Source organism: Vombatus ursinus, unplaced genomic scaffold (genome assembly GCF_900497805.2).
Source record: "Vombatus ursinus unplaced genomic scaffold, bare-nosed wombat genome assembly UNPS02014818.1, whole genome shotgun sequence".
Taxonomy (NCBI): domain Eukaryota; kingdom Metazoa; phylum Chordata; class Mammalia; order Diprotodontia; family Vombatidae; genus Vombatus; species Vombatus ursinus.
This window is the reverse complement of record NW_020954596.1, coordinates 6,496,406-6,520,853: the sequence shown is the minus strand read 5'-3', so window position 1 is coordinate 6,520,853 and position 24,448 is coordinate 6,496,406. Positions and strand designations below refer to the sequence as shown.

General features: G+C 39.9%; 1 protein-coding gene across 4 annotated transcripts in view; it reads left to right on the top strand.

Annotated features, from left to right (window-relative positions):
• FAM53A (family with sequence similarity 53 member A) overlaps positions 1-24,448 on the top strand; it is a 111,406-nt gene that overhangs the window by 28,890 nt on the left and 58,068 nt on the right. The window contains exons 2-4 of one of the 4 annotated variants that reach the window (XM_027836142.1): positions 1,118-1,371; positions 15,547-15,601; positions 17,859-18,652. In XM_027836142.1, coding sequence (XP_027691943.1) covers positions 1,255-1,371; positions 15,547-15,601; positions 17,859-18,652 — 966 coding nt within the window. In that variant the 5' untranslated portion in view covers positions 1,118-1,254. Of the gene's footprint in view, positions 1-1,117; positions 1,372-13,907; positions 14,059-15,546; positions 15,602-17,855; positions 18,653-24,448 lie in introns of those variants that run through there. The other 3 variants (XM_027836141.1, XM_027836144.1, XM_027836143.1) reach the window with 3 other exon arrangements.

Sequence of the window (24,448 nt, the reverse complement as noted above, 5' to 3'; positions counted from 1 at the left end):
AGTTTTCAGGTACCATCCAAATAGAATGTTACATGAGATGGTAGCACAGAGTATGAAGTTTTGGCAGGGACCAAGCATAGGGTGGTGTTCTTATTTTATATCACTGATTTTGGTGGAGTAGAAAGAATGTTCAGCAATTTTACAAGTGAGAAAGATACACAATAGAGGTTAGCACTTTAGAGGTTTAGTTTAAATCTATGGCAGGAAATATAATCAGAGTTATTGAACTAGAATTTATTTTGGTCTATCCAGCCACTCAGCATTTCCTTGTGATATTTGTTCTTCACTGAGAGAAGCTGAGATTTCAGTCATGAAGTACATTTGCACTCTTAAAAAATTTTTTTAAAGTTTTTATTGATATATTTTTTTAATATCATGATTTAGATTTTCACTATTGAAGAGAATTGAAAGATGGAAACTTGCTCACCTATGTCCTAACATCTTGACTTCTGATTGAAAGGAGTTCCACAGCCTTCACTAGCTTTTTAGAAGGGGAACCTCTTTCGAGATCCTTAGAAACCAATCTTCTATGATACAAATGATGCTACCTCTTCATATACACAGGATGATTTAAGTGCTACCTCACCTCCTAACATCTTAGCTATAGATGGCTTTGAAAAATGCACAAAATTAAAGGGAAGAAGGGAACTTAGGAAATATCTTTGCCCTTGCATCTTTTGAAAGAAGATAGTTGCTGAACTGGTGATTTTAAGAATAGCCTTTCTTGGAAGAAAGAGGAATTAATATATTTTGGGGGGTTATATCTATCACTGATGTAGAATCTGAAAATCTTAAATAGCAAAGGATAGTAAAATTGGTATAAATTTTAACTTGTAATAAGTGACGCTATGTAGTTTTGTGGGTTAAGTGAGTAATTCTGGTCATCATGCCATTTGCTCCCTATGTTAAATTGTCAATTTAAGCTTTTTCAACTAATGCCTTAATTTCTCCATTAAAAAAATGAGAAGAGGCTATCCCAAATCATAGGATATTTAAACTAAACAACTAAAAATTATGTTTAAAAGCATTTTATCAATATGATGCTGTGTTTCTAATAACTAAATGATATAAGATGATGATGATGTCTGTAGTTATATGTGATAATTTCTCTTTACAGAAAAGTAGGCATGAAACCCTGAAAGTATCTTCAACGTAAACTCTTCATCTGTAAAATGAAAGTGTAAGTCTTGAGACTGACTAGTGTAGATCCAGCAATGGCCCAAAATTTGTGAAGTGGGACAAGGAGGAGCACCGATGCTTGTCAGCGTGAGCAGTGGAAAAGGGACCCCTACCATGGTAACACTAATAACAGAAAAGCTACAGAACCAGAGCTTGGATGATCTCACCTGTAAAACATACAATATTAACCTGGTAAGTATCTACTACATATATCTCTATCATCTCTAGCTATTTATCTATCTAAAATGCTAGTGCTTTCCGTCATTTGATTATCTCCAATTTATGCTGTATGCATCTTGTTTGTACATGGTGTTTTCATGGTTGTCTCCTTTCCCATTAGGCTGTGAGCTCTTTGAGAGCAGAATTTGTCTTTGGCCTTTTTTTGTATCCCTAGAGCTTACCCTGGTACCTAGAACATAGTAAGTGCTTAATGATTGACTGACTGACTGACTGGCATTTGGGACAGTAGCCTCCAGACTGAAATTGTGGGAGTGAAGCTACATAACATCCCACATCTTTTTGGTAGATTTTGGTTTTTTCTGAAGTCTGGGCTCTGCTGCTTGTTATTAGTTGAGAGACTTGGAGCAAGTCATTTCACTCTTTGGACCCACAGTTTCCTTAATAGTAAAAAGTTTGGAACAGATGATCTCCTAAAATTACTTGGAGTTTTAACATTTGGTGAGCTTAGATACTGATTTTGGAGGATAGGTTTATGTGCCTCTCTCCCAGGGCAGATTTCTTTTTGCTCTAAGTGAGGTAGAGGATCCCTTTGTTCTAGAAACATCTCGAAATATGTAAATGACTTTGGCTCCCCAAAACTAAATGCAAAAATAAATTGAGATTTTTTTTTAATGGCATCAGAGGTATAAGATACACTAGGTGATTGAATGGAATAGAGATAATCTAATCTGAATTGTAAAGTAAGAGTGGGAAATTTACATGGATTTTGGATGTTCAGAAATTAAGAATTTGAGATATATAATGTTAATAATGAAGTATTTCATTTTTCAGCGTTGACTGCTTTCAAATGAGAATTGCCATTTTTTTCTTTTAAATTAAGAAAACTATTGAATAAAGAGGGAAGGAAAGGTCCTGAAAAGTACAGGTTTTCATCAGAAGATTGTTAAACATCAACTCAGAACATTTTTGAATGTCTACATGCTGTTTACTTTTTGTCTTTGTTTCCTTAGCACAGGCATTTAATTAAAGGTGGCATTTTGTCACCTGTGTCACTGTTTCTGTGGTGGTATCATCATCATTTTAAAGAAGAAAAGATTAAGACTTAGATTAAGTGACTTGCCCATGGTCACTAGCAGGATTCGAATGCAGTTCTCTCCCAACTCAAAGATGGTGGCCCTTCCCCCAGTCACCTTTTGAAGGCATAGGTCTGGCCATCTTGTTCCCCCATTCAGCAACCTCCAGGGACTCCCTGATGTTGCAAGGGCTACATACAGACTCTTCAGCTTGGCCTCTCCTTTCAAGATTTATTTTACATTAGTCTACCCTCCTTGCTGTTCCCTCAGAGCCAGAATACTCCCTTCTCACCTCAAAGATTCTTACTTCCTTTAAGGCTCAGGTGAAGGGTCACTTAATTCTTGTACCTTCTCCCTCATCAGTTTATCTTTTTTTTTTAAAATTTCTGATTTATCCTCTAGCAGAATGGAATGCCCTTGAGGGCAGGGACTTGTTCGTGTTATCTGTCTCTCCTGTGTCATAAGGTGCCTTGTACAGAACAGGTGCTTAAAAATGCTGTTTGAATCGATTAAACCAGGAACTGTGATTGTCAGAGAAGGAAACTATAGTGTAGAAAGTGGGCCCCAGGACTTTTGTTCCATAAAGGCCACTCTATGAAGGAAGAAGGAGCTGTGGAGAGTAGAGATCTGGTGCAGGTATCCAGTCAAACCATTGAGCCATTGGGAGCACAAAGAGCTTTCAGAGCAGCCTCCTTCCCACTAATAGAGACCTTCAAATGCAGGAAAAGTATATTGGTGCTGTCACATCTTTCAGCAACAACTTATTTTTTTTGGGGGGGGGGGGTTTGCTAAGCAGTAGGGTTAAATGACTTGCCCAGGGTCACACAGCTAGTGAGTGTTATGTGTCTGAGGCTGGATTTGAACTCAGGTTCTCCTGACTCCAGGGCCATTGCTCTATCCATTGCGTCACCTAGCTGCCTCCAGCAACAACTTTATTTAAACTTCTCACTGTATCTTCAGTGAAATCTTGTAATTTGAACAGTTACTCAACGAAGAATGTGATACTTATAGATTAATATAAGCTGTTAAAGTACATAGGGGTGTGTGTGTGTGTGTGTGTGTGTGTGTATGTATGTATAGATATAGGTACACACACATACACATGTATTTGCGCACTCCGTTTTTTTTCCCCAATGGAGAATAAGGAAACATGGAGAATGATATAATATTTGTCTTCTTTTCTCAAGGTACTTGATCAAGGTCGCTGGGTGACCAAGACCTCCTTGGCACTGACTCGGATTAAAGGCCTCAAAGTATGGGATTTGCAAAGCCACAGGGTCACAGGCAGAGAGAAGGACCATTATTTAATTTTTTTCCCCAAGTAGAATCTATTTTGTGAATTAATCTGTTTTAAAATTTTTAATAACCAGATGGACCTCTTTCTTCCACCTAGCACATTCTTAGACCACAAAGAAATTTCATCCTTAGCCTAAAAAAAAATAGACAAGTCAGTATGTGGAAGGATTATTTATACACCAAAGCCTAATACAGGTCATTTGGAGATCATCGGGGATAATGCCTCCCCCTGTTAAGTATGGGCACCATATACATCCCCCTTAGTCATTTCAGACTGTAGCAAAACTCTTTCCACTCTATTGTCGTCAGTGATTTACTCCACCCCCTCCCCCCATCCTGTGCAGGTTTTTATCACCTCTCTCATTAGACTTCTAAGTTGCTCAACTAAGGTACGTGCCAGAAACCCTAGAAACAGAGGAAGAAAACTGACCTGTCATCCTTCTGCAGAATAGGAATAAGGACTGGCTTGTTTTTAGTAGTATTTTATGCTAAAGAGTCTACCCAGTGAGTGGGGGCAGAGTATTCATTAAGTGCCTAGTCTGTACGAAGCAAGTGGAAAAGACTTGGGTGCGTGCTCTGCAGAAGCTTGTCCTCAAGTTGGAGGAGAGAACACATCAAAGAAAGTCTGGCGGGATGCAGAGAGAGATTGGTGATGGCCAGACCCTGAGGCTTGTGCTGGCGGGGACACTGCACAGTACAGGTGCAGGGCAGATCATAAGGCCTGGAGGTTCTCCACCTGGCCTGTAGTCAGGAAGCTCTGAGCTCAAGTACAGCCTCAGGCACTGAACTGCTGTGCCTCGGTTTCCTCATCTGGGGTTAATAATAAAGCCCACCTTGCAGAGTTGTCGTGAGGATCCAGTGAGATCGTATTTGGAAAACATTTAGCATTTAGTTTAAAGCATGTAGTAGATGCTATATGAATACGTACTTAAACTCCCTTCTTCCTCTTTCATTCAAGAAAAAAATGACTTGTTGATGTCCAGCAGCCCAAGTGAAGGGCTAGGGTTCCCCCCTGGGGTGGGGGGTTCTCCCCTCCATGGGTTCTGGGGTGGGAGTGTCAGGCCAGAAGGTGAGACACTATTGAGAAGTATCTGCATGAAGTCAGACCACACAAGATGGTTGATTAAATGACAGCTCGAATTTGTGTTGCGCTCTTGTTGCCTCCCTCGACGTGGGCCAGGCAGGACAGATATGATTATTCCTGTCTCACGGAGTCTCACCGGGACTAATGATTCTAGTGTTCTCCCTGCAGCTGTTTACTCCTAGGATGGAGTTTAGCTGCCTCGTACAGTTTGTTGTTCCTTTGGTGGTTTGGGGGAAATCAAAAGCAGTGGCCGCCATCCGTCATCCATCTGTCCATCCTCATGCTTGCTCTGTTTCTCTCTGTAGAGCGTCTCACCTTTTTGAAGGAAATAGTAAAACAAGTCTTCCCACTGGCGCTGGGGAGAGAGAGAAAAGTCCCTGAGGCTTTATTAGAAAGCGACTCTAAGTTTGTAAAGGACTCCAGTGTTTTGAAAACCTGAAATACATAAATATATAATACTTTATTTTCTCTTCTACCTCTGATGAAGTTGTTTCTACACCGACTTCAACATTTGTTAGAAATTTGACATGACAATAAATGTTGGCCAAAGTAGAAAGCTATGGTACTTGGCGGGAGTTTCTAGTGCACCTGGATGGGGGTGGGGTGGGGGTGGGGTGTCTCTGAGTAGAGGCTGGAGACTCTAGAAGAGGGTGGGGAGGGGTTTGGACTCATGACTTCTGAGGTCCTTTCCAGCTGTAGTTCGAAGGTCTTCTGCCTAGTGACCTGATGTTCCTCTAGGATTGTGTCTTCTGACAGAAGATGACGCCGGCCCAGCGTCAGCCTCAGGACAGTGGCTCTTATTGCGCACTGATCAGCTAGGCTGTTGAGTTCTTGTCTGAAGAGAGCTTCTTATTCTTCTCTGAGTACAAGGGCTGTGTAGCCTTTCAGTGGAGTGAACTCTGGGTTTGGTGCTGGGGAAACCTGCCTTTAAGGCTTGCTACTGATGTTTGTTAGCAGTGTGACCCTGGGAAAGTCAGACTGTGAGCTTTGTTCTCATTTATAGAATGAGGACAACATCACTGCCTTGTAAAGTGGAGAGCGGTGGAGCAAATTGTTAAAAATAATGAAGTCATGGAGCTTAGGAGGGAGGACTGTTGGCCTGGGAATTCAGACCCATCTCCTAGTTCTGACTCTCCTGCTAATTAGCTCTGGATTCCACCTTAGAAAAGTTGCTTAATGTCTTGGCTTGAGTTTCCTCATCTGTAAAATGAAAAGGTTGGGCTAGATTATCTCTAAGCTCCCTTTCAGGTCTAAAATGAAGTGATTTTGTGATGCCTTGAGTTTTGTACAAAAGATATTCTGATAGTCAAAAGAGATTCTGTATAAATACATTAAGCCTCACAAGTTGAAACATTTTGTGCCATAATGTTTTTTACAATCCTTGTGAGACAGGTAGAGGTGAGTAGCAGTTGGGCCATTTTTTATAAATTAAAGCATAGAGTTCTTGAGAATTACCAAGCATTGTGGTTCATCGTGAGGCTCAGAATAAAACCTAGGTCTTATGATATAGCCCATTCAACACTGTTTCGTAAAATACAAGTTGTAACTGTAAAATAATGTTACAGACTTTCTGGGTGGCTTGTAAACTGTCTCTGAAAAGCTGTTCCAAGAGAAGAGCTCCAAAAATATGTTGGAGCAGTGGCAGCCTCCCAAGGAGCAGGCCTCAGGCAGCACATTGAAGGTCACTGTTCATTGGCGTAGAGAAGTTCTAGTATACTTGAAAAAAATCCATGCTTATTACTTTGTCGTTCCACATACACAGCCTCCTGCCTTTTATGACCAAACACAGTTATACTGTTGTTTGAATCTGTGCTTACCGTTATTTGGAAATAATTTTGAGCTATGTTTGATATGTGGAGTTGAAGAGGAGGAGGAAGAGGATCTTTGTCTCTGGATGCTCCTTCAAAAAGCCGAATGGTGCTTGGAGCCAGAAGACCTTTGTGGAAGCTCTGAAATGACTGATTACAGCAGTTTAAGTACACTGTTTGAGTTAGCAGAATTTTTCTGTAAGACAGGCATGACGAGACTTCTGTGGCTTCTGTGCCATTAAAGAAGTAAATGGAAAAAAAGTGATGTGAGGAAAAAATGAAAAAGAAACAGAACTGCCTTTTCTTTTGCCTCTCTCTTAACTTTATCCTGTAGATACTTTATTGACAAATAGGAAATGCATGTAGTTGTACAGTAAAGGCTGGACCTTCTATTAGCCCTCTTTTGAGTTGGGGAATGGTGGTCAGGTAACTTTTGACTCCTTTTTTGGGGTATTCAAAGGTGGTGAATGCTTTGTGTAGCATTTTGACGCTGAAGTGGCCCAGCTGCTGACTGTGTGTGCTGACCTTGTCATTGTTCTTCACAAATGAGTTCCATGCAGGATCTTGAGCGGGTGCCACAAAACATGGCTCTGCCAAGGAGGGATGCCACTGTCCTTAATCAGATGAACATCACTGTTCATCTCACAAATTATTCTTTCCTCTCTTCAGCTTGTCAGAATTGAGTTTTGTCTGGTTAGTGACCTCTGAGCTTTGGGGCCTGGGAGGTAGTTATCGGTGGGCAAGATGTGAAAGGGTGTGAGAATTGAGTTTGTTCATGAAGGTTCTCCATTTACACCAGGGTTGATATGCTCTGACACAGTCTGATAGTTGTAACCATTATTAATGAACAACACTTAGTATAATAAACATTGGAGTAGGTTTTTTTTTTTTTTAAATGGACCAGTTATTAAAATTTGGATCAGTTCAACAAACTTAATGTGACAAGTACTGAGCAGGAAGAGAGTCTCTGCTCTCATGCTGCTAAAATTTGAATATCAGTTTAACATACATAGCCTGTGCCAGCTGTGTGCAGAGCCTGGGACTACAGAGACAGAAAGAGTGCTGCCTTTGAGGAGCTTATGGTGTGTGTGTGTGTGTGTGTGTGTGTGTGTGTGGAGGGGGTGGGGTGGGGGTGGAGAGATGGATTCCCCCACCTGACCAAATTGTGCAGGGTCATGAGGCAGGAGAGCCAGGAATCTTAAGCAGCATGGAGATCTCAAGATGAGTGCATGCTGGACAGGAAAAGCATAGAAATGGGATCCGAGATGCTGAGTCTGAGGGAACTGTTTGCGGTGGGGGGAGGCCAATTAGGAGTTCCTTGCAGTAGTCCAGCAAGAGCTGCTAAGGGCCTGAGCTAGATGGATGATGCTTCTCAATGTAGGAAGGGGATTTATTTAGGCAGACATGTGGTGGAGGTAGAGATGTCAAGATTGGGTAACTGTTTGGATGTGTGGGGTGGACGAGCGCAGATCAAGAATGATCCTGGGATTGTGAACCTGGTTGACTTGAAGGGGAGATTATGCCTTCAGCAGAAAAAGGGAAACTTTGAGGAGCAGTGGATTTGGAGGGAAACAGAATGAAAACCATTTTGGACATGTTGAGTTCAAGATGGCTATAGAATACCTGCTTAGTGATACCATTAGAATGCCATTTAGTGATGAAAGAAAGCTTGGGAAAGAAATTCGGGCTGAATAAATGATAATTGTACTCATTAGTGCTAGTGAGGTCATCAAAAGAAAGGATAGGGTTGGAAGATGGCTCGAGTCAGAACCTTGGGTTAGGGTACATTCCCAGGTGGGGGAGAGATGAGAAAGCAGAGACAAGAGTAGGCAGCTTTTGGAGGGGACTTGTTTACAGAAGGACCTTTATTTCATTTCATAGATAATTTAGAAAATTCAATAGATTCATAGGAGCCTGTAAATAAATTCAGAAAACACAAAGATTGCCGAATAGCCCATAAATAGTCAATAGAAATCTCTCAGGGCACCTTACTTTTCTGGACAGTCCTAAAGTTTTCCAGATATAGTTGGTGTGGTTTGGACTCTTTTGAAAGGTGACTGGCCTGACCTCTGAATAGAGGTCACAGTCCTCTCCAGATTCACAGCACTGGCCTGTGGCTGGGTATGGTCCAAGACGTCACCAGTAAAGTAATAAATTTGGGACTTGAAACAGGCTTTTAGCTCTACACAGGAAGACTGTTTTCTGCTTCACAACATTACCTTGCCATTCACAGAGACTAATCTTCTTCTGTGCAGTTTTGAAAGGATCCTCCTTCTGCCTTAGGTGGAAACTACAGGAAAAATACCATTGTACAGAAATACTTTGATGTAAAAATTGTTGAGTCTAGCGTGTGTGTGTGTGTGTGTGTGTGTGTGTGTGTGTATGTGTGTGTGTGTGTTACAGTGAAGCTACGTGGCTCCATGATATGTTTCGTGTAGCTGATAGTTTGATTCTTTGGTTCTAAAGGCTTTGTTGGATTGGTTTAATTCTGTGCTTATCCCTCCATTGAAACTATTCTCTCTGGAGTTAACCAGTGATCTTTCTTTTTAGAACATGAGTTTTATTGATATCTTTTCTTTTTTTATTGCCCATGTTTCCCATTTTCTTAACTCTGGGATCTCCAGCTTGGTTGACTGGTGTCTCTATACTACTACTAGGGGCACATACTTTAAAGCCTTTCACGGCCTGGGCCTGACCTAACTTTCCAGACTTACTGTATGGTACTTCATTTGCTCTTTTGTCCAGCCCACGTCTCCTTCACTCTTTCTTGTAATTGGCCCCTTGGGTGGTCTGGGGAAACCTGGAGCCTCCTCACAAGTGTTCTTAAGTGCATCATATAAAATATACAAGAATGAAATGATTTACATTGAAATAATTATTAAAATATTTTAAAAAGAAGTGCCTGGACTGTAGGCTAAGAAACCTGGTCTACTTAAATTGGCTTTCTTGCTGTTCTTCACACAAATCCTATCTGCTGCCTTTGTAGGCTATGTCCCATGGTTGGGAAGCCCTCTCTCTTCACCTCTACTCCTTATAGTCCTTCATATCCTTAAAGACTCCTATATGAGGCTTTCTTGATCCTCCCTCTGCCCCAGCAACCTGGGACTTCTGACCAAATTACTTTTCATTTATTCAGTATGCACGTACTTCCTTTGTGCGTCCTTCTGTGTATCATTGCCTCTCCTGAGAGAGTGTAAGCTTCTTGAGAGCAGGGATCATTTTGCTTTTTCTCTTTGGGTCCTCAGCTTAGCCCGTGGGCGCTTAGTAAATGCTTGTAAGTGGATATATCTAAAACTAAAATGTAGGTCTTTGATTTGGCCCTTCTGCCTCATTCTTTTCTACTTTATTGTAAAACGCACTAGTACAAAGAGTCATTGAATTGGCTCAGCCTCTAGGGATGTAAATGGGTTTGTGTAATTTAATTTCAGCGAGTGTAGGGAAATTTCCACAGGACTTGTTAAGACTTGAACTCTTATCCTACCTTAAAGAAAAGAAGAAAATGAACCTTTTTAGTTCCAGTTCAATAATAATGAAATGTAACTTTTTCCTGATTCAGAATTAACTTGTCTCATACTTGCTGAACCCCTTAACTTCAGTTCTGCATGGAGAATTAAAAAATCTGAATAGGCTGTATGTGTGTGTTCATCTCTTTAATGGAAGTGGCATGATGACAGTCAAGAGTACTTGAGATCAAGTCCCAGCTCTGATGCTTCTCAGTTGTGTGATCTCAGGCAAGCCATTTCACCTAAGCTTCTTTTTCTGGTCTGAAATGGGGGTGGTGCTTCAGGGAGTCTCAGATTTTGGGAGTTGGAGGGAGCAGGCCCTCTGCAGAGGCCACCTTGTCCTCACAGTGACCCTCTGGATAATAAGTGGTTGTAGAGTCAAGGAGAGGGAGCCCACCACTACTAGCAGCAGCTCTCGTCAGCAGGAAGTTTCTCCTCCCATCAAGGCCAAATTGAGTTTTCTCTTCATGGCTAAAATTGCCCTTTTCCTTCAACAGATCCTCATTTGACCAGATCCTTCCTCATCTGGGTTGTCCTTCTCTGGACGCTGTACAGTTTATCAGTGTCTTTAAATCGTGATGCCCAGAAGTAAACACAGTATTCCAGGTGATGTTTGAAAGCAAAGTGCAGTGGAACTCTCACCTCCCTATTTCTGGAAGCTGGGCCCTCCTTATTGCAACCCAAAAGCCCTCTTAACTTTTTTTTGACTGCCAAGTCACTTACTGCTTGAACTTACCTTGAACTTGCAGTCCACTTAGACATCCAGATCTTTTTCAGAACTGTTATCTAATCAGGCCTCCAGATTTAATTTTTTTTTTGGACTCAAATGCAAGACTGTACATTTATCCTTCTTGAATTTCAGTGGTACCAACCCTTTCCAGTATTGTCGAGAGGAAAGTACTTTGTAGATCTTGAGGATTTACAGCAGGCCTGAACAACCTGCAGACCTCGGGCTGTAAGTACAGAGCGATGTGAATGACGAGATGGATGATGGTGTAATGGTTGTTTTTAGGAAAGCCAGTACAAAGGTGTGTGTAACAGGCCTTCAGCCAAGAAGCTCCTGTGGGTTTTGTCTAGACTCCAAGGGATCAATGATATTGTGGAGGTGGATGTACCCTCTTAATACGATTCCCAACTCATTCACTCTGCCTGCTTTGCTATTTTTATTCATGGTGGAATGGTGCCAGGTCATGAGAGTGTCCATGTACTTCAGTAATATTCTCAGATATTCCTAGTTCATTTACAGATAGATTTGGTTTTCCTTTGAGACAGGATTCCTGAAAGCTCATCTTTTTCCTCACTTACTTTGTCCCCTTTCTTGAGATTCATATTTACATATGGATTTTAGAAAATTGGTAGAAGTCAAACTATTTTACGATAATATAATTGGACTTATTTGGAATTTTAGCTTATACCATTTCTTCAATCCAGTGTATACTTTTGTATTTAAGCCACAGAAGTGATGTGCTTTGAGATTCTGGATCTCTTTCCAGTAGCTGTTCTGAGTGAGTGTCATAGGCCAATTGCCTTTAAGTGTTTGGTGTTTATGGTAAATCAGGATCCAAAGACTGTTCTGTGAGTTAGATAACACTTGTGGGAGAAAAAAAAAAAAGGCAGTTTGTTATCTAGAAATCCAAAAGCATGGGAATTAGAAATGTTAGGCTAGTTTCTCAGCCATAGAATTATTACTTTTTACTGACAGTAGGATTATTCTAGGCCATTTCTTTTGGCTATGTTTTTCCATGGCTGATTTGTAGTTTCAAAGGTTGATGATCAAAGAAGTGATTGGTAAATGTTTAATATTTATTGTGCGTTGGAGAGTGTTGAAGATTTGCCCCAAAGACCATAAAGATTAATGGTAGCCACAGTGTATTTATAGATATTTAAGATCGTAGCATGTTTCTGTTGCGTCCTTGTTTGCTTTTTAAATGTTTTATTATTAATCGATTAGGTTGGATATCAGTTTCAGTGAAAACATGCCTCATTCCTAAAGTTATGGAAAGGTTAGTGTTTGAAGCTGTGTAATCTTGAGAAAATTTCCAAAGTTTTGTTGTTTTTAGTGATGGGCAGCATATGCAGGAGAAGGAGGATTGCTGTGAAGTCAAGTGCCCCAGGTTCAAACCTGACTCTGACCCTAGCTGTATGGTCATGGGCAAGTAGCAGAGAAGTGACAGTACTTGCATTTAGCACCCTCCTAGGGTGGTTGTTAGGATGGGGTGGTGGTGTTTGCAAGGGTCAGTGAGGCGCCACTGAGCATGCTTCTTGTCCCCTCAGACCTTTGGTGTGCACAGTCATCCTCTGTCCCATTCCTGCCCTACATTGAATTATCATGGTGCCTAACTAAGGCAGAAGGGGTCTATAATTATCCTAGAATTGTTGGATGTAGAATAAGAGGAAAATGATTGTTCTCTTTGGTTCTTGATCATAACATAATGTGTTGGTACCTTAGTTAGTATTTAGTGAAATGAGAATTTCAAATGCATCACCTTATTCAAAATTAATTTCAGCCCCTTTCCCCCTCCCCGCCAAGATTCATTTTTAGGAAGCCTCAAAACTTCAGGAAATTGATTTTGGATAATAATGGCAAGCTGACAAAGAGCGGTCTGTTGAGGTGTGGGTCGTTGCAGTGTTTGCTGATCTCATTTTGCCGAGGAGAAAATGGAGGGTTGAGAAAGTGAAGTGATTTTGACTTGCTTATGGGCTCCCAGGGCCAGATCAGGGATCTTGGAAAATATTTTATCATGAGTAGCCCAATCTGTTTTTATCAAATATAGTCAAATTTAAACTGCCAGATTTCTGTTTTACCACAGAATGTTTTCGTTTTTCTCCATTCTTATAATAAGAGCCAGGGATTATAGTGAAATATTTGCCTTTTAAAGGAAGTGTACAAAGTGTCTTGTCCACATACCAGCTGTATTAATGTTAACGACTGGACAAAACTAAGATGCTTAATCTTAATGAAACATTTACTAAATTAACTAGTTCATAACACCACCTTTCATCCTTAATTTGTGATTATGATTTGAATCCTCATTTACAGTCTTAGATTCCCAAATCCTTTAGCTATTTATTAGCAAAGACTTTTGCTCTTTTTCTTCATCCAGGTAAGGAAATGAAGCATCTCTAAGGGCTCATTAACTTGAAAAATACTTAAAAGTATTTCTAGCAGGTTTTGTCTGGGAACAGGTAGTCTTAATTTCCTTAAGTATTTCTTACAATACTATATTAAGCATTTTTGCTATAACCTCAGTTCAAGGTCTTAACATGGGCAGAACTTTGTATTAATAAACATTATAAATTTTTCATTGCTCAAGGATGTTTACTTAAAAAATGAACGTGTATCTTGAAAGGAAGTCTTAGAACAATACTATCTTCTTTTTGGTTTAATAATAATAAAACACATGTACACAAAACAAAACCCAGGATCCAAAAAAAAGCTTGTAAAGGAGGAGGCCTGTTAAAATAACCAAACCTTTTTTCTGTCTTGAAAACATACACGCCTCTCATTTTTTTTCAGATGTGGACTGATAGGAAAGAATGAATATAAAGTCATGGAGGCATTCTAGAGGATTAGTTCAGAATGTTGGCGTGAAAAAAAAGCTATTAGTGTTAAAATTCCTTTTTAATATGATTTTTTTAAATGAGCATATATGCCCCACAGAAGTGCATATAAAGCAACAATCATAAAATCTATTTATCTGCTTAGTGTTTAGAATAGCTGTTTTGTGTCTCCCAAAGCCTTCTCTTTTCCAGGCCAAATATCCCCAGTTCCTTCAACCTCTCGTGGTATGATCTGATCCTTCCCCGTGCCTGTTTGTCCTCCGTCTGTCCATCATTGAGCTGATGCCACTGATGAATTGAAATTGGCTAACTCACTGTAAACTTATTCTTAAGTTTGCATATGTTGAGATAGCTTTATGATTAAGATGACTATGGTAGGTATTCCACAACATTAAGTATTTGTGAAGTGCCCGAGGAAAACACTCAGACAAATGGGCTGTGCTTCCCTTCCCTTAAGAAGGTTACAGTTCAGTGAGGAGGGATGGAATAAACGTACACATAGATAAAGATAATGCAATTTGGCATAGAGGTGCATATTAAAATAGTGAACCTGAGGTCTCAAGGAGGCTTTGTGGAGGATGAGGCACTTGTAGATAAAGGGGGAAAGCCAGTGGATAGACCCTTCTAGATCCCTTCTCTATTTAAGTCAGGAGAAGTAACAGTCTCCAGTATGATATATTTATGTATGGCTTAGTAGATATTTTATGATCCTGCCAATTAATTTACAAAGTTGTGAGAGTCTTGGAATTAGAATTCATCGTGAATTTTTAATCTCAGATAATGCCACCGGAGATATCTCTAAGGCAACAATTACATACTTGATTAATGAGTTAATGTAACTTAACATTTTAATTCTTTTTTTTTTTTAAACAGAGGTAAAATTAAGCTCATAGAAAATCCATTAATCTTGGACAAATGAAAGGTCAGGATTTTTCAAAATTGAGATTTTACTCCTAAATCTCAATTAACTCCAGGGTCAGATTTGCAAGGCAGTAGTGAAAGACAGGATTTTAGACTGTGAGAGCTCGAAGGGTCATTGGGTCTCACCAGGTCCACACCCCTCATTTTACTGAGGAGGAAGCAGACCCAGACAAGTGGGGTGAGTCTCCCAGAGTTGCTGAGGTTGGTCTGGCAGAGCCTGGACTTGAACTCCCAGGTTTGGACTCCAAATAGAGTGTTCTTTCCTCCCTGCCACTGCTGCCCCTGACCCTCCTGGCTGCATGCCCCAGGTCCACTCTGATCCCTCAGACAGAGCAGTTTCTGATGGATGTCACTGGAGAGAATTTCCTTACTTGGAGTTCCACCCAGGTGAAATTTCAGATTTGAACTATTCCCTTCCCCCATACTAGCCATATGTTGTTACTTTGGAACCTTGAGTTCCTTCTGAAGCCTTAATGTGAGACTGCACTTTCCCCTCCCCCCCCCCCCCCAATCTGCAGATCTGAACAGGTTTCCCTTTTCTGATGTCATTGGAGGTAAGAGGCAAAGTTATTTCAGCTGTCTCTGACACCCCCCCCCCCCCCCCGCCCAGTGGCTAGAAGAAACCTGAGAGTGACTCGGTGCAGGGGAAGAAGGGGGAACAGATTTAAGGAGAAAAGTAAGCATCAGACTGATTCCTCTGGAATCAGACCATCAGGCAGTCAGATGTTTTGTTTTTAGCTTCTCATTAAGAGACCAGGTGCCCAAATGGACATCCAAGAGGTCCAAGTTTTCCTTTTAAAATTTTGAAGCAAAAAAGTTTGGTAAGAAACAGAATTGGGTTCTAAAACATTTAACTATTTTCGGACACATAGTTTTGTGCTTTTCTTTCACACCATGTGTAGTTGTGTGGTGTTGAAACCTCTTTCTCTGATTAATTTCAGTACTCATCTGAGGAGCTGAACAAAAGTGGCAGCTTGTTCCCTTTCGAAATCAATGGTAAGTTCTTCTAAAAGCCCTGGCTGTGAGACACTGAGGTAATTGGGGCGCTCAGCAGCCTTTCTGTTGCAAATCAGGTGAAATGGGGGCTGGGACCTGCTGCTGCAGAGCCTGCTGGTTTGAGCTGGCCTTGGGACAATACCAAGAATCACTGGTTATTAGTTTTCTGCTTGTGATCTGCTTTGCATAGTAAAAGCTCTTGAGAGATGTTTTTGTTCAATATCATTTGGTATGTCTAAATGCTCTCTTCACATCCCCATCCCCTTTTGAGACTTTGTCTTGAGGTAGCTGTTAGGAAAATGACAAGCATGACTCGCATCTTTGGGTGCCATGATCATGTTCTAGTCCCATGTGGCAGAGGGTGCCTTTTAGCAGACTTTTTTTTTTTCCTAATCTGATTTAAAAGGAGGTAAGAATGAAGGAAATACTTGGGAAAGAAATATCTTTTGATTTATTTTTAAATGAAAGGAACAGAAATCCTACTGTTTAAAATGTTGGTATGAACACTGGCTGGACATAGTTGGATTTTGTCCCTCGATGTCAGCACATGGCGTCATGCGCAGCTCCAGGAGAAGGAGCCCGCTGCATCATCTTGTACACAGAGAATGAAGTCAGGGTTTTGCTTACGTTATAATTCTTAGATAACCTGAGAATTTCTCAGTATCCAAGTTATTTAGTTTTGCCTAATTTAGAAGATGAGAGACATTTCAACTTGACTCCATTTGGTTTAACTTGTCAGTTTTGCAGCCAAGCTTGAAAAGCTGTTTAACACGAGAGAGGTTTTCCTCTTAATTTTTATCTTAGGTTTGTCAGTTATCTTTATCCATCATTATACAGTGTTTCAGAACAATTGTAGATTATGCTGAATGTAGTTGGAAAAAGCAGTTTGATATAGGAGTCTGAGGTTTGGCCAATAGCTTTAATGATTCCCAGCCCCTGCCTTCACAGTGGACAATACCTCTGAAGTTCTTAAAGCTTTGTCTGGCAGTTAAAAATACTCGAGCTAATAAGTAAAGGCTTTGTTTAAACAACTAAAAACAAGGGGATTGTTTTTACTTTTGAGTACATGATGTGGTATAACAATGTCAGGGGGGAGATGCAGTCATCTGTATTAAAGTTTTAGCTTCCTTTAAGAATGGGAAAGAATAGTGTTACTTACATGTTAGTATAAATACTTTTAGAAAGTTAATAAAAATTATTTGACTTGTAAGCAGAGTAATAAAAATGGGATAACAGTAAAATCTTGGTAAAATTGAACAAAAAAGGAATGTATTTTAGATATCTTAGTTTGTGTTAGGTAATTGTTAGCTTAATGAGAAAAAAATATAAGTTGCCCTTCATTTCGTTATAAATGATGATAGATCTAATAACAGCAGACCTTTCTAGGGTTTTAATGAAATTTTTATTATGTATATCCTATGGTAGTCAGTCACCTTGAGCATCTGAATGAAATCCCACATGGCATTGGGGAAAGAGCCCTGGAACTGGAATATGTGGGTTTTAATCCCAGCTCTTGAGAATTACTGCCTGCATGACTTTGGGCAGGTCATTTAGCTTTCTAGTCCTCAGTCTCCTCCTCTGTAAAATAACTAAATGATGACTTCAGAGATTTTGTATAGCTCTAAATCTATGATCTGTGACTGTTTAAGATTTCCAAACCTACTCATGCAACTTTAAGGAAAAATTTTTATTTGAAGTAGACTAGTTAAAAAATGAAAAAAAAAAATAGGTATTTATTGCAGGTAACTGAAAATAAGATTGGTTTCATTTCATGGAGCTACTAAAAAACAGATTAATTTCTAGAAGTCTGACCTAAATAGACAGGAAATAACCTATTTTGGAATATATATGTGTTAGTATTTTTAGGAGTAAAAATGTTGTCTTGATAACTAAAGCTACTAAGAAGCCCGAGTCACTGTCTGAAAGATTGTGGTTAAATGTAGGTGGGCTAAATGTCTTTTCTGAAGTATTTTACAGATCTATTGTTGCTTATGCCCTATGTACAGGAATTTTCTTGGTAGCTGATATAATAAGTTCAGTTTAAGATGGTAATTCCAATGAATAACTCAAAACTAATGGGGAGGAAAAGCTAGATTGCTGTAAACTTTTTAACTTTTAGTAAAAAGCCCAAAGGCCTGGTCTGCATTGGTCAGTTGTTGAATTCATTTTGCAGTGGTATCTTGTTTCCTGCTAATTGGCTTTTTCCCCTTGTCCCTCTTCCTTGCTGATCTCTGTCCTTCCCTGTTTCCTTCAGTAGAAGAAAATCCTTGGAAAGTGTTGAATGGAGGATGTCCAATCCGAACCGAAGTGACCAAGGTTTCGGCTTTCCCTTTCCCATCATGCCCATTTAGTTCAGCAAACATGTGTCTCCAGTGGCAGAAAGAATCCCCCAGCCCATCGATGGTGTCAGGATGGATCAGTGAACTCAACCTGAATGAAAACTCTGGGCAGCCGCTGGCCCCGCCTCCCAAGCGACACTGTCGATCCTTGTCGGAGCCCGATGAGCTGGCTCGCTGCCGGTCACCATGGAAACCTGGCAGTTCCAAGGTCTGGACTCCGGTCTCCAAAAGACGATGCAACAGTGGCGGCAGCACCACCTTGCAGCGCTGCAACAGTGGCGGCAGCGCCACCCTGCAGAGAAGCACCAGCATTAGCCTGCCCCAGAGCGTCTTGTCGCTCCAGAATGTGTTCCCTATCACCAGCTTCCACACGTCTCCGGTGCCCAGGCCCTCCTCAGCCAGCAGCGGCTTTGTGGACAGCAGCGAGGGCAGCACCAGTTCCAGCATCCGCTGGAATTCTGCCGGACCTTGTGATTTTAACCCCAGGCGTCGCCTCTCTCTCTCCCAGGAGCACATTCCCGAGGTGGGGAACCTCTTGCCTTCAGCTAATAGCACTCCCACGTCCACACCAGAGCTTAGCCGGCGCCAAGGCTTGTTGAGATGCCGCTCACAGCCTTGTGTACTGAACGAAAAGAAAAGCCGGCTAAAGCGCAGACGAGAGGAAGACGTGCGGTGGAATCGCCCATCTTTAGACTTTTTTAAAATGACACGGGTGAGATTTTTACTTTGTTCAGTAGGGCTTGAAAACCCTTCTGGTGTGGGGTGTCATGTTGCCTCAGCAGAGGGTGAACTCTTTAGCTGGGCTGTGCAGCTTAGATCTTGGGGGGTAAAACTTTGGAGGATCCATCCCATTCTTTCATATTTCTCTTTTGTAGCAGATCCTTATTTAGTACTTGTGTTTAGAGAACCCAGATGTTGAAATTCTTTCATTTCAGGGTGTTCAAAAGTAGTGGTTGTTTACTAATAGATCTAGGTGAGATTTTGCATCCTGATTGCAAGTTGTTAGCCTCCTCTTCTCTCTCATGTCCCTGATGACTTTTTTTTTTTTAAGTCAATAAAAGCTAAGATTGGTAGGTTTCATTCTTTTCCTTCACTAAGTTCAGTCCTTAGGATCATTCTATTGGGATACACTTTTTTGGAGAACCTAGATCTCTGATTTCATTGAGGAAACTCCTGGGAACTGGTTCTGCCCAAGCAGATCAGCAGCTCATAATCTTAAGAGAGTCACCTGGGATGCAGAGATGAACTTGCCCATGGTGATATAGGTAGTGTATGTCAGAGTCAGAACTCGAAATCACATCTTCCTGACTCCAGATCTGGTCCACTACTATACTGTACTGCCTCTTCTAGCATCAGATGAACTAAAAACACCATGTTTGCTGCTGTCTTATGCCTGCATCTGGACCAGTAAGTCTTTGGACACACTTATTTGACATATGCTGTTATGCTGTTAGGAGGTCTTGTTAAGTGTGTTGCTTTTAAGTTGGTTATAAGAGAAAATTGTTGGAGAAGAAGAAATCCTAAATTAAACAAGATTAAAATTATTTTGAAATATTTTTCATTATCTTTGTAAGTAGATAAGATTGTGGTAGAAGTCTTTGAACCAGACGTCTCCAATCACCTATTTACTGCTGAGGAAGGGGCTCACTTATCTAGAGTTGTTTTTTGTCCTTGTTGTGGCTATATTTGGATTCTACTGAAAACATACCATTGATTGGCTGTAGCTAAGTCTAAAGGATTTGCATTCTACCTGTTGAAATCAAGATATTAATTTAGAATAGAGTATTCTAATTTTATTTTTTCTAGAAAAATACCATCATTGGTTAGAGTAATACAAGTTCTTTCCTAAAAATTTTCTCTTTTTCTCAAACACAAAGGTGCACTAGCCTCAAAGCTGGAAGGGGAAAAAAAGGAATATCTCCATTGCTTATTAGACCACAACAGTCGTAATAGGGAATATTAATTTATGGTAAAGAACAGAACTTTGGAAAATGACACGCTGTCTTTAATACCAGCTGTTCAGCTTAGCAAAAAAACAAACCCCTAGAGTTTTATACTAAATGTATTTATACTAAATGTTGGTTTTCTGAATAAATTTTGAGGATGTTAGTCCATGGTACTCTCCAAGAGCTCTGAAAAGGGGAAAAGTTGTATTGAGAATGCTCATGCTCTCAGCCTTTCTTTGCCTGCGTAGTTTTGTCTAGCTTCATAATGACTTTATCTTGAATGGAGAAGAGTGTGCTGCCTATCAAATAATTGAACAGTCCCTCAGCTATTTACCAGCCTACTGTATATGCAAGGTATTGTGCTAGGCACTAAGAAGATATGAAGACACACATGAAATAATCCCTGTCCTCAAGAAGCCAACATTCTCCTGGGGGTGGAGAATAAAACATTTACACAGATCAAGCAAAGCAGAAATTTCATGAGGAAGACAGCCCTGACATAGGGGATCAGGAAAGCCTTTGCAGAGGAGGTGGCACCTGAGCCAGGCCTCACACGAAAGTAGGGATTCTGAAAGGCCGAGGTGAGGGTAAGTATCCCTCACCTCATTGAATGGGATACAGACAGGGGCACTGAGAGAGACAGGGGGGCAGATACATAAAGGGGAATTACCTAGGGAAGGATTGCCTGGGCAATCCTTCAGGTACTGGACAGCAGCTGCTAAAAGTTTTTACCAGGAAAGTTCAAAAACCAGCCAGAGAGATGTAGAGCACAAGATGGTGGCCATGTTGACTTTTAGGAAAACACATCAATTAAAATTTTTTTAAAAAGTTTTCAGGTTTTCTTATAAGTTTGTAGCATTTATACTTCTAAAGTTATTGTAGTTTAAAATAGTTCTAAGACTTTTGGGCCACCTTGTATAAACTCCTCTGTTTGACATTTTAAAGCCCTTCACAACTTGGCCCTTGCCTACTTGTAGCCCTATTAGCACCCTTGCTGGCTCTCACCCTTGAGGCACCATATTCTGCCTACAGGCCTTTCCTGTATAAGGATTCCTGGAATCCTCTCCCTTCTCACCTCCTTCGCTAGATAGGAAACCCTGGTTTCCTTCAACCCAGCTCAAGCAACACCTGCTTTCTCAGCTATTAGTGCCCTCCTTTACAAAACCACCTTGCTTTTTCATATACGTGCACACATATCCACACATACCTATCCACACATAGAGATCAAATAATATGTAAACATGTTAATGTGCAAATCTTTGCACATTATGTATATACCTATATCTCAGCTGTATGTATACACACATTTATATACATCTCCCCCATTAGAATGTAAGTTTCTTGAGGGCCCAGACTGTTTTATTTGTGTTATGGGATCTTTAGCACTTATCACAGTGCCTGATGTTAGTAATATGCCCTTTAAATAAATACTTTTTAATTGATAATTAGCCAGAAAATGTGATTCATGGTAGTAAAAGCTTAACTAAAAAGGCAAGTTTCAGTCAAATTATAAATATTAATCTTAAATATTTAACTTCCATAACACATCTATTGCATAAAATGAAATATATTTGAATTGTTTGCAGAAAAGATGCTATTCCTTCCTTGGGAAGTAGGCATCTTCTATAATACAAGTAACTCTCTATGTTACATATGCCACTGGATCAGATTGTCTCCTAAATCCTTACTCAGCCTTGCTTTCTGCAGGTAATTCATATAGTCGAACAGATTGTAGTGGGGGGTTTGGAATGCTTGTGGAAAGACAAGACTGCATGCTTAGGACACCCTTGCCTGACAGTATTCTGTGTATTCCTGACTTCTCAGGTGACCACATTCTTGTAGCTGTCTTTGTCCTTTATTTGTGCCTTATCTACACAGTCATTGTTGATTGTGAGCTTTGATGGGTAAGACCTAGTTTGTGCAACATCTAGCATTATGGAAAAACGTAAATATTAAGTTTTTTGGATGTTGTTTTTATGAGATATCTCTAGAGCACCAATGAGATCTTTGGGGACCAACTGAGAGTTCTGGCTATAGAAATTGAATTTCTTTGGAAAATCATGATGATTCCTCTTGCTTTTAGCAAATTAAGTGTTAATGACATTGTTAGAAAAATTCTGTGGAGTTAAATGTAGGCTAGGATCAAGTATCTAACATTTCAATTCAGAAAGATAGCATTCTCCCCAAGATAAAAATGAGTAAAAGAGCCCAGTAGTCCACATATAACCTTAATTGTGACGGCTTTAGTATCAATTATGCAAAAAGAGCAAACGATGAATTGTTATTGGAAACCTTGATGTCTAGACTGGATAACCAAGTGTAGGAGATTAAGTAGGTATATTGAAATATTTAGCCAAAGTCTAATGGGCTGAATTGCTGAGGCATCAGTGCTTTCCAGCCCAAGTAGTTTTGTAATGCATATATTATGATAAATTGAACAAGAAGTGTATGATTGCACCAAATACAAAATAAATTATTTCCTGGAAGATTGTGATTTAAATAGAGCAGACATAATCTCTAAGCTGCTTTTTAGCTCTGAAATTCTATGATTGTATAAAAATAGCAAAAAAAAAGAAAAAAAAAGGATACGTTATACTATCTACCTGCCTGGCTTTGGACTCATTCTCTTTTGGAAATAGAAATAGAGAGTAGCCCTGGCATAAGGAGGGGCTGGGCCTAAGGGAGCCTGGGTTGGGGAGGTTATGCCGGAGAGAGGGACATTCCTTAACGAAAGGGCTGTTGCCATGGTCCAGAGAGAAAGGACATAGGATTTTTCAAGGGAAAAGAAAAATGGCCAAGTAACTACATTATTTCCTACTAGATCTGTTGGTTCTTGTTACTGTTTTTCCCATTGCTCTGTCTTGTCCATTGTTTTCTTTCCATGCAGGTAGGTAGTTAGGAGAATAACAAAAAATGCTAGTTTGGCTGTGCTTAAGTATGCAAGGAGATTAATAGACATGTGAGTAAAATTAGGTTCTCTTTCTCTGTCAAATCAGTGTATCATTAGCACATTGTCTAAGTAGACACTAGAATTCAGTCCTACTTTTCCATTCTGTTTCTGACAACATAATAGTAAGTCCCTGATCAAAGTTTGTTGAATTCTGTAAGTCAAGACATTTTGGGAACTCTTCAGATTGGTCTGTGATCAATTGCATGTCATTTTAAATGGGATTGTCAAGAGCAGTCATATGTGTGCAGTAATTTCAGAAAGCAAACTGTTACTATTTTGGGGCAGATAGGACTTAGAGGTTTGGTGCAATGAACTTAGACGTTTGGTACAATGCCCTACTACATGGGTTATACAGATTTTTATTGTGGCACCGTGGTAAAAAGAAACATGGTAATTATAGTAAAAGTCAACTTTGTTAGACAATAAAGCTAATAATAAAAATAAGGTTACATTCACAGCACCTCGATTTACAGTACCTTTTATACTCTCTCATATTAAAAGTCTGGAGTTCTAAAAAAGTCAGATTGCCTTATTGCTTAATTTCCTTCAGGTTTTTCCATTTGATACCCTATTCTTGTATAGAATAGTTACAGATTTATATAAAAATCATAGTTCTAAAAATAAGAACACATAATATGTATCTCATGTGCTCCCATTTATAGTATTCTCTAGTCTGGCTTCTCTGGACTGCCACCAAATATGTATCTCCTTAGCTGAGTTCCAGTGGATCAAAAACTACGCCAATAGCTAATTTTAGAAGAAAGTTTCCTGTGATTGGTTGGTGTGGTTGGTAGAGTATCTTGATACCATTCATCTCAAATAACTTTTGAAGATATGCTAATTTTTAAGATATATTCTTGTATAAATGAATGAGATTATTTTCCCCTAGTAACATAGGTTTTAATAACAACAATAGCTAGTATTATATAGTGCTTTAAGGTTTGTGAAGTGCTTTACATATATTCTCTCATTTGGTCCTCACAACAACACTGAGAGGTAGGTGCAGTTATTTTCCCTATTTTACAGGTGAGGAAACTGAGGCTGAGAGGTGAAGCAGCTTGTCCAAGTTGACATAGTAAGTGTCTGAGTCAGGATTTGAACTCAATTCAGTGTCAACTGATTCCCAAGTTAGTGGAAGTTTTTTATTTTTTGTTTTAAATGAAAGCATACTAGCTTGAGGACCCAGGGTCAGTTCTGACTCTGCTACTTAGTTGCTTTTTGACCATGAGCCAGTAGAATCCCCTCTTTGGGGACTTAGTTTCTTCTTTCATGTGATGTGAGGGTTAGATTAGGTGACTCCCAGGGTGCTTTCTAGCTCTAAATTTGTGACCTTATGTAATCCAAGGACATTTGACTTTGATATTTTAAGAAATTGCTTAATTATTGGCCCTTAGGAGCAGGCATTTGTTTGCACTACTTTGAAGAAAAATAGTCCTGGCAAACTTTGCTGTTCTTGGACAGCTTTTTGAAACCCAAAGATTTCTCATTCCTGCATGTAATAAAAATGTGTAAGGTGCTGGATTGGGAAGTGCTGCGAGGAACACACAAATCACATTGCCTCAGACTTTAGAGAACAATCCCATGGGAGTAAAGTCTTTGTAGTTTGAGTCTG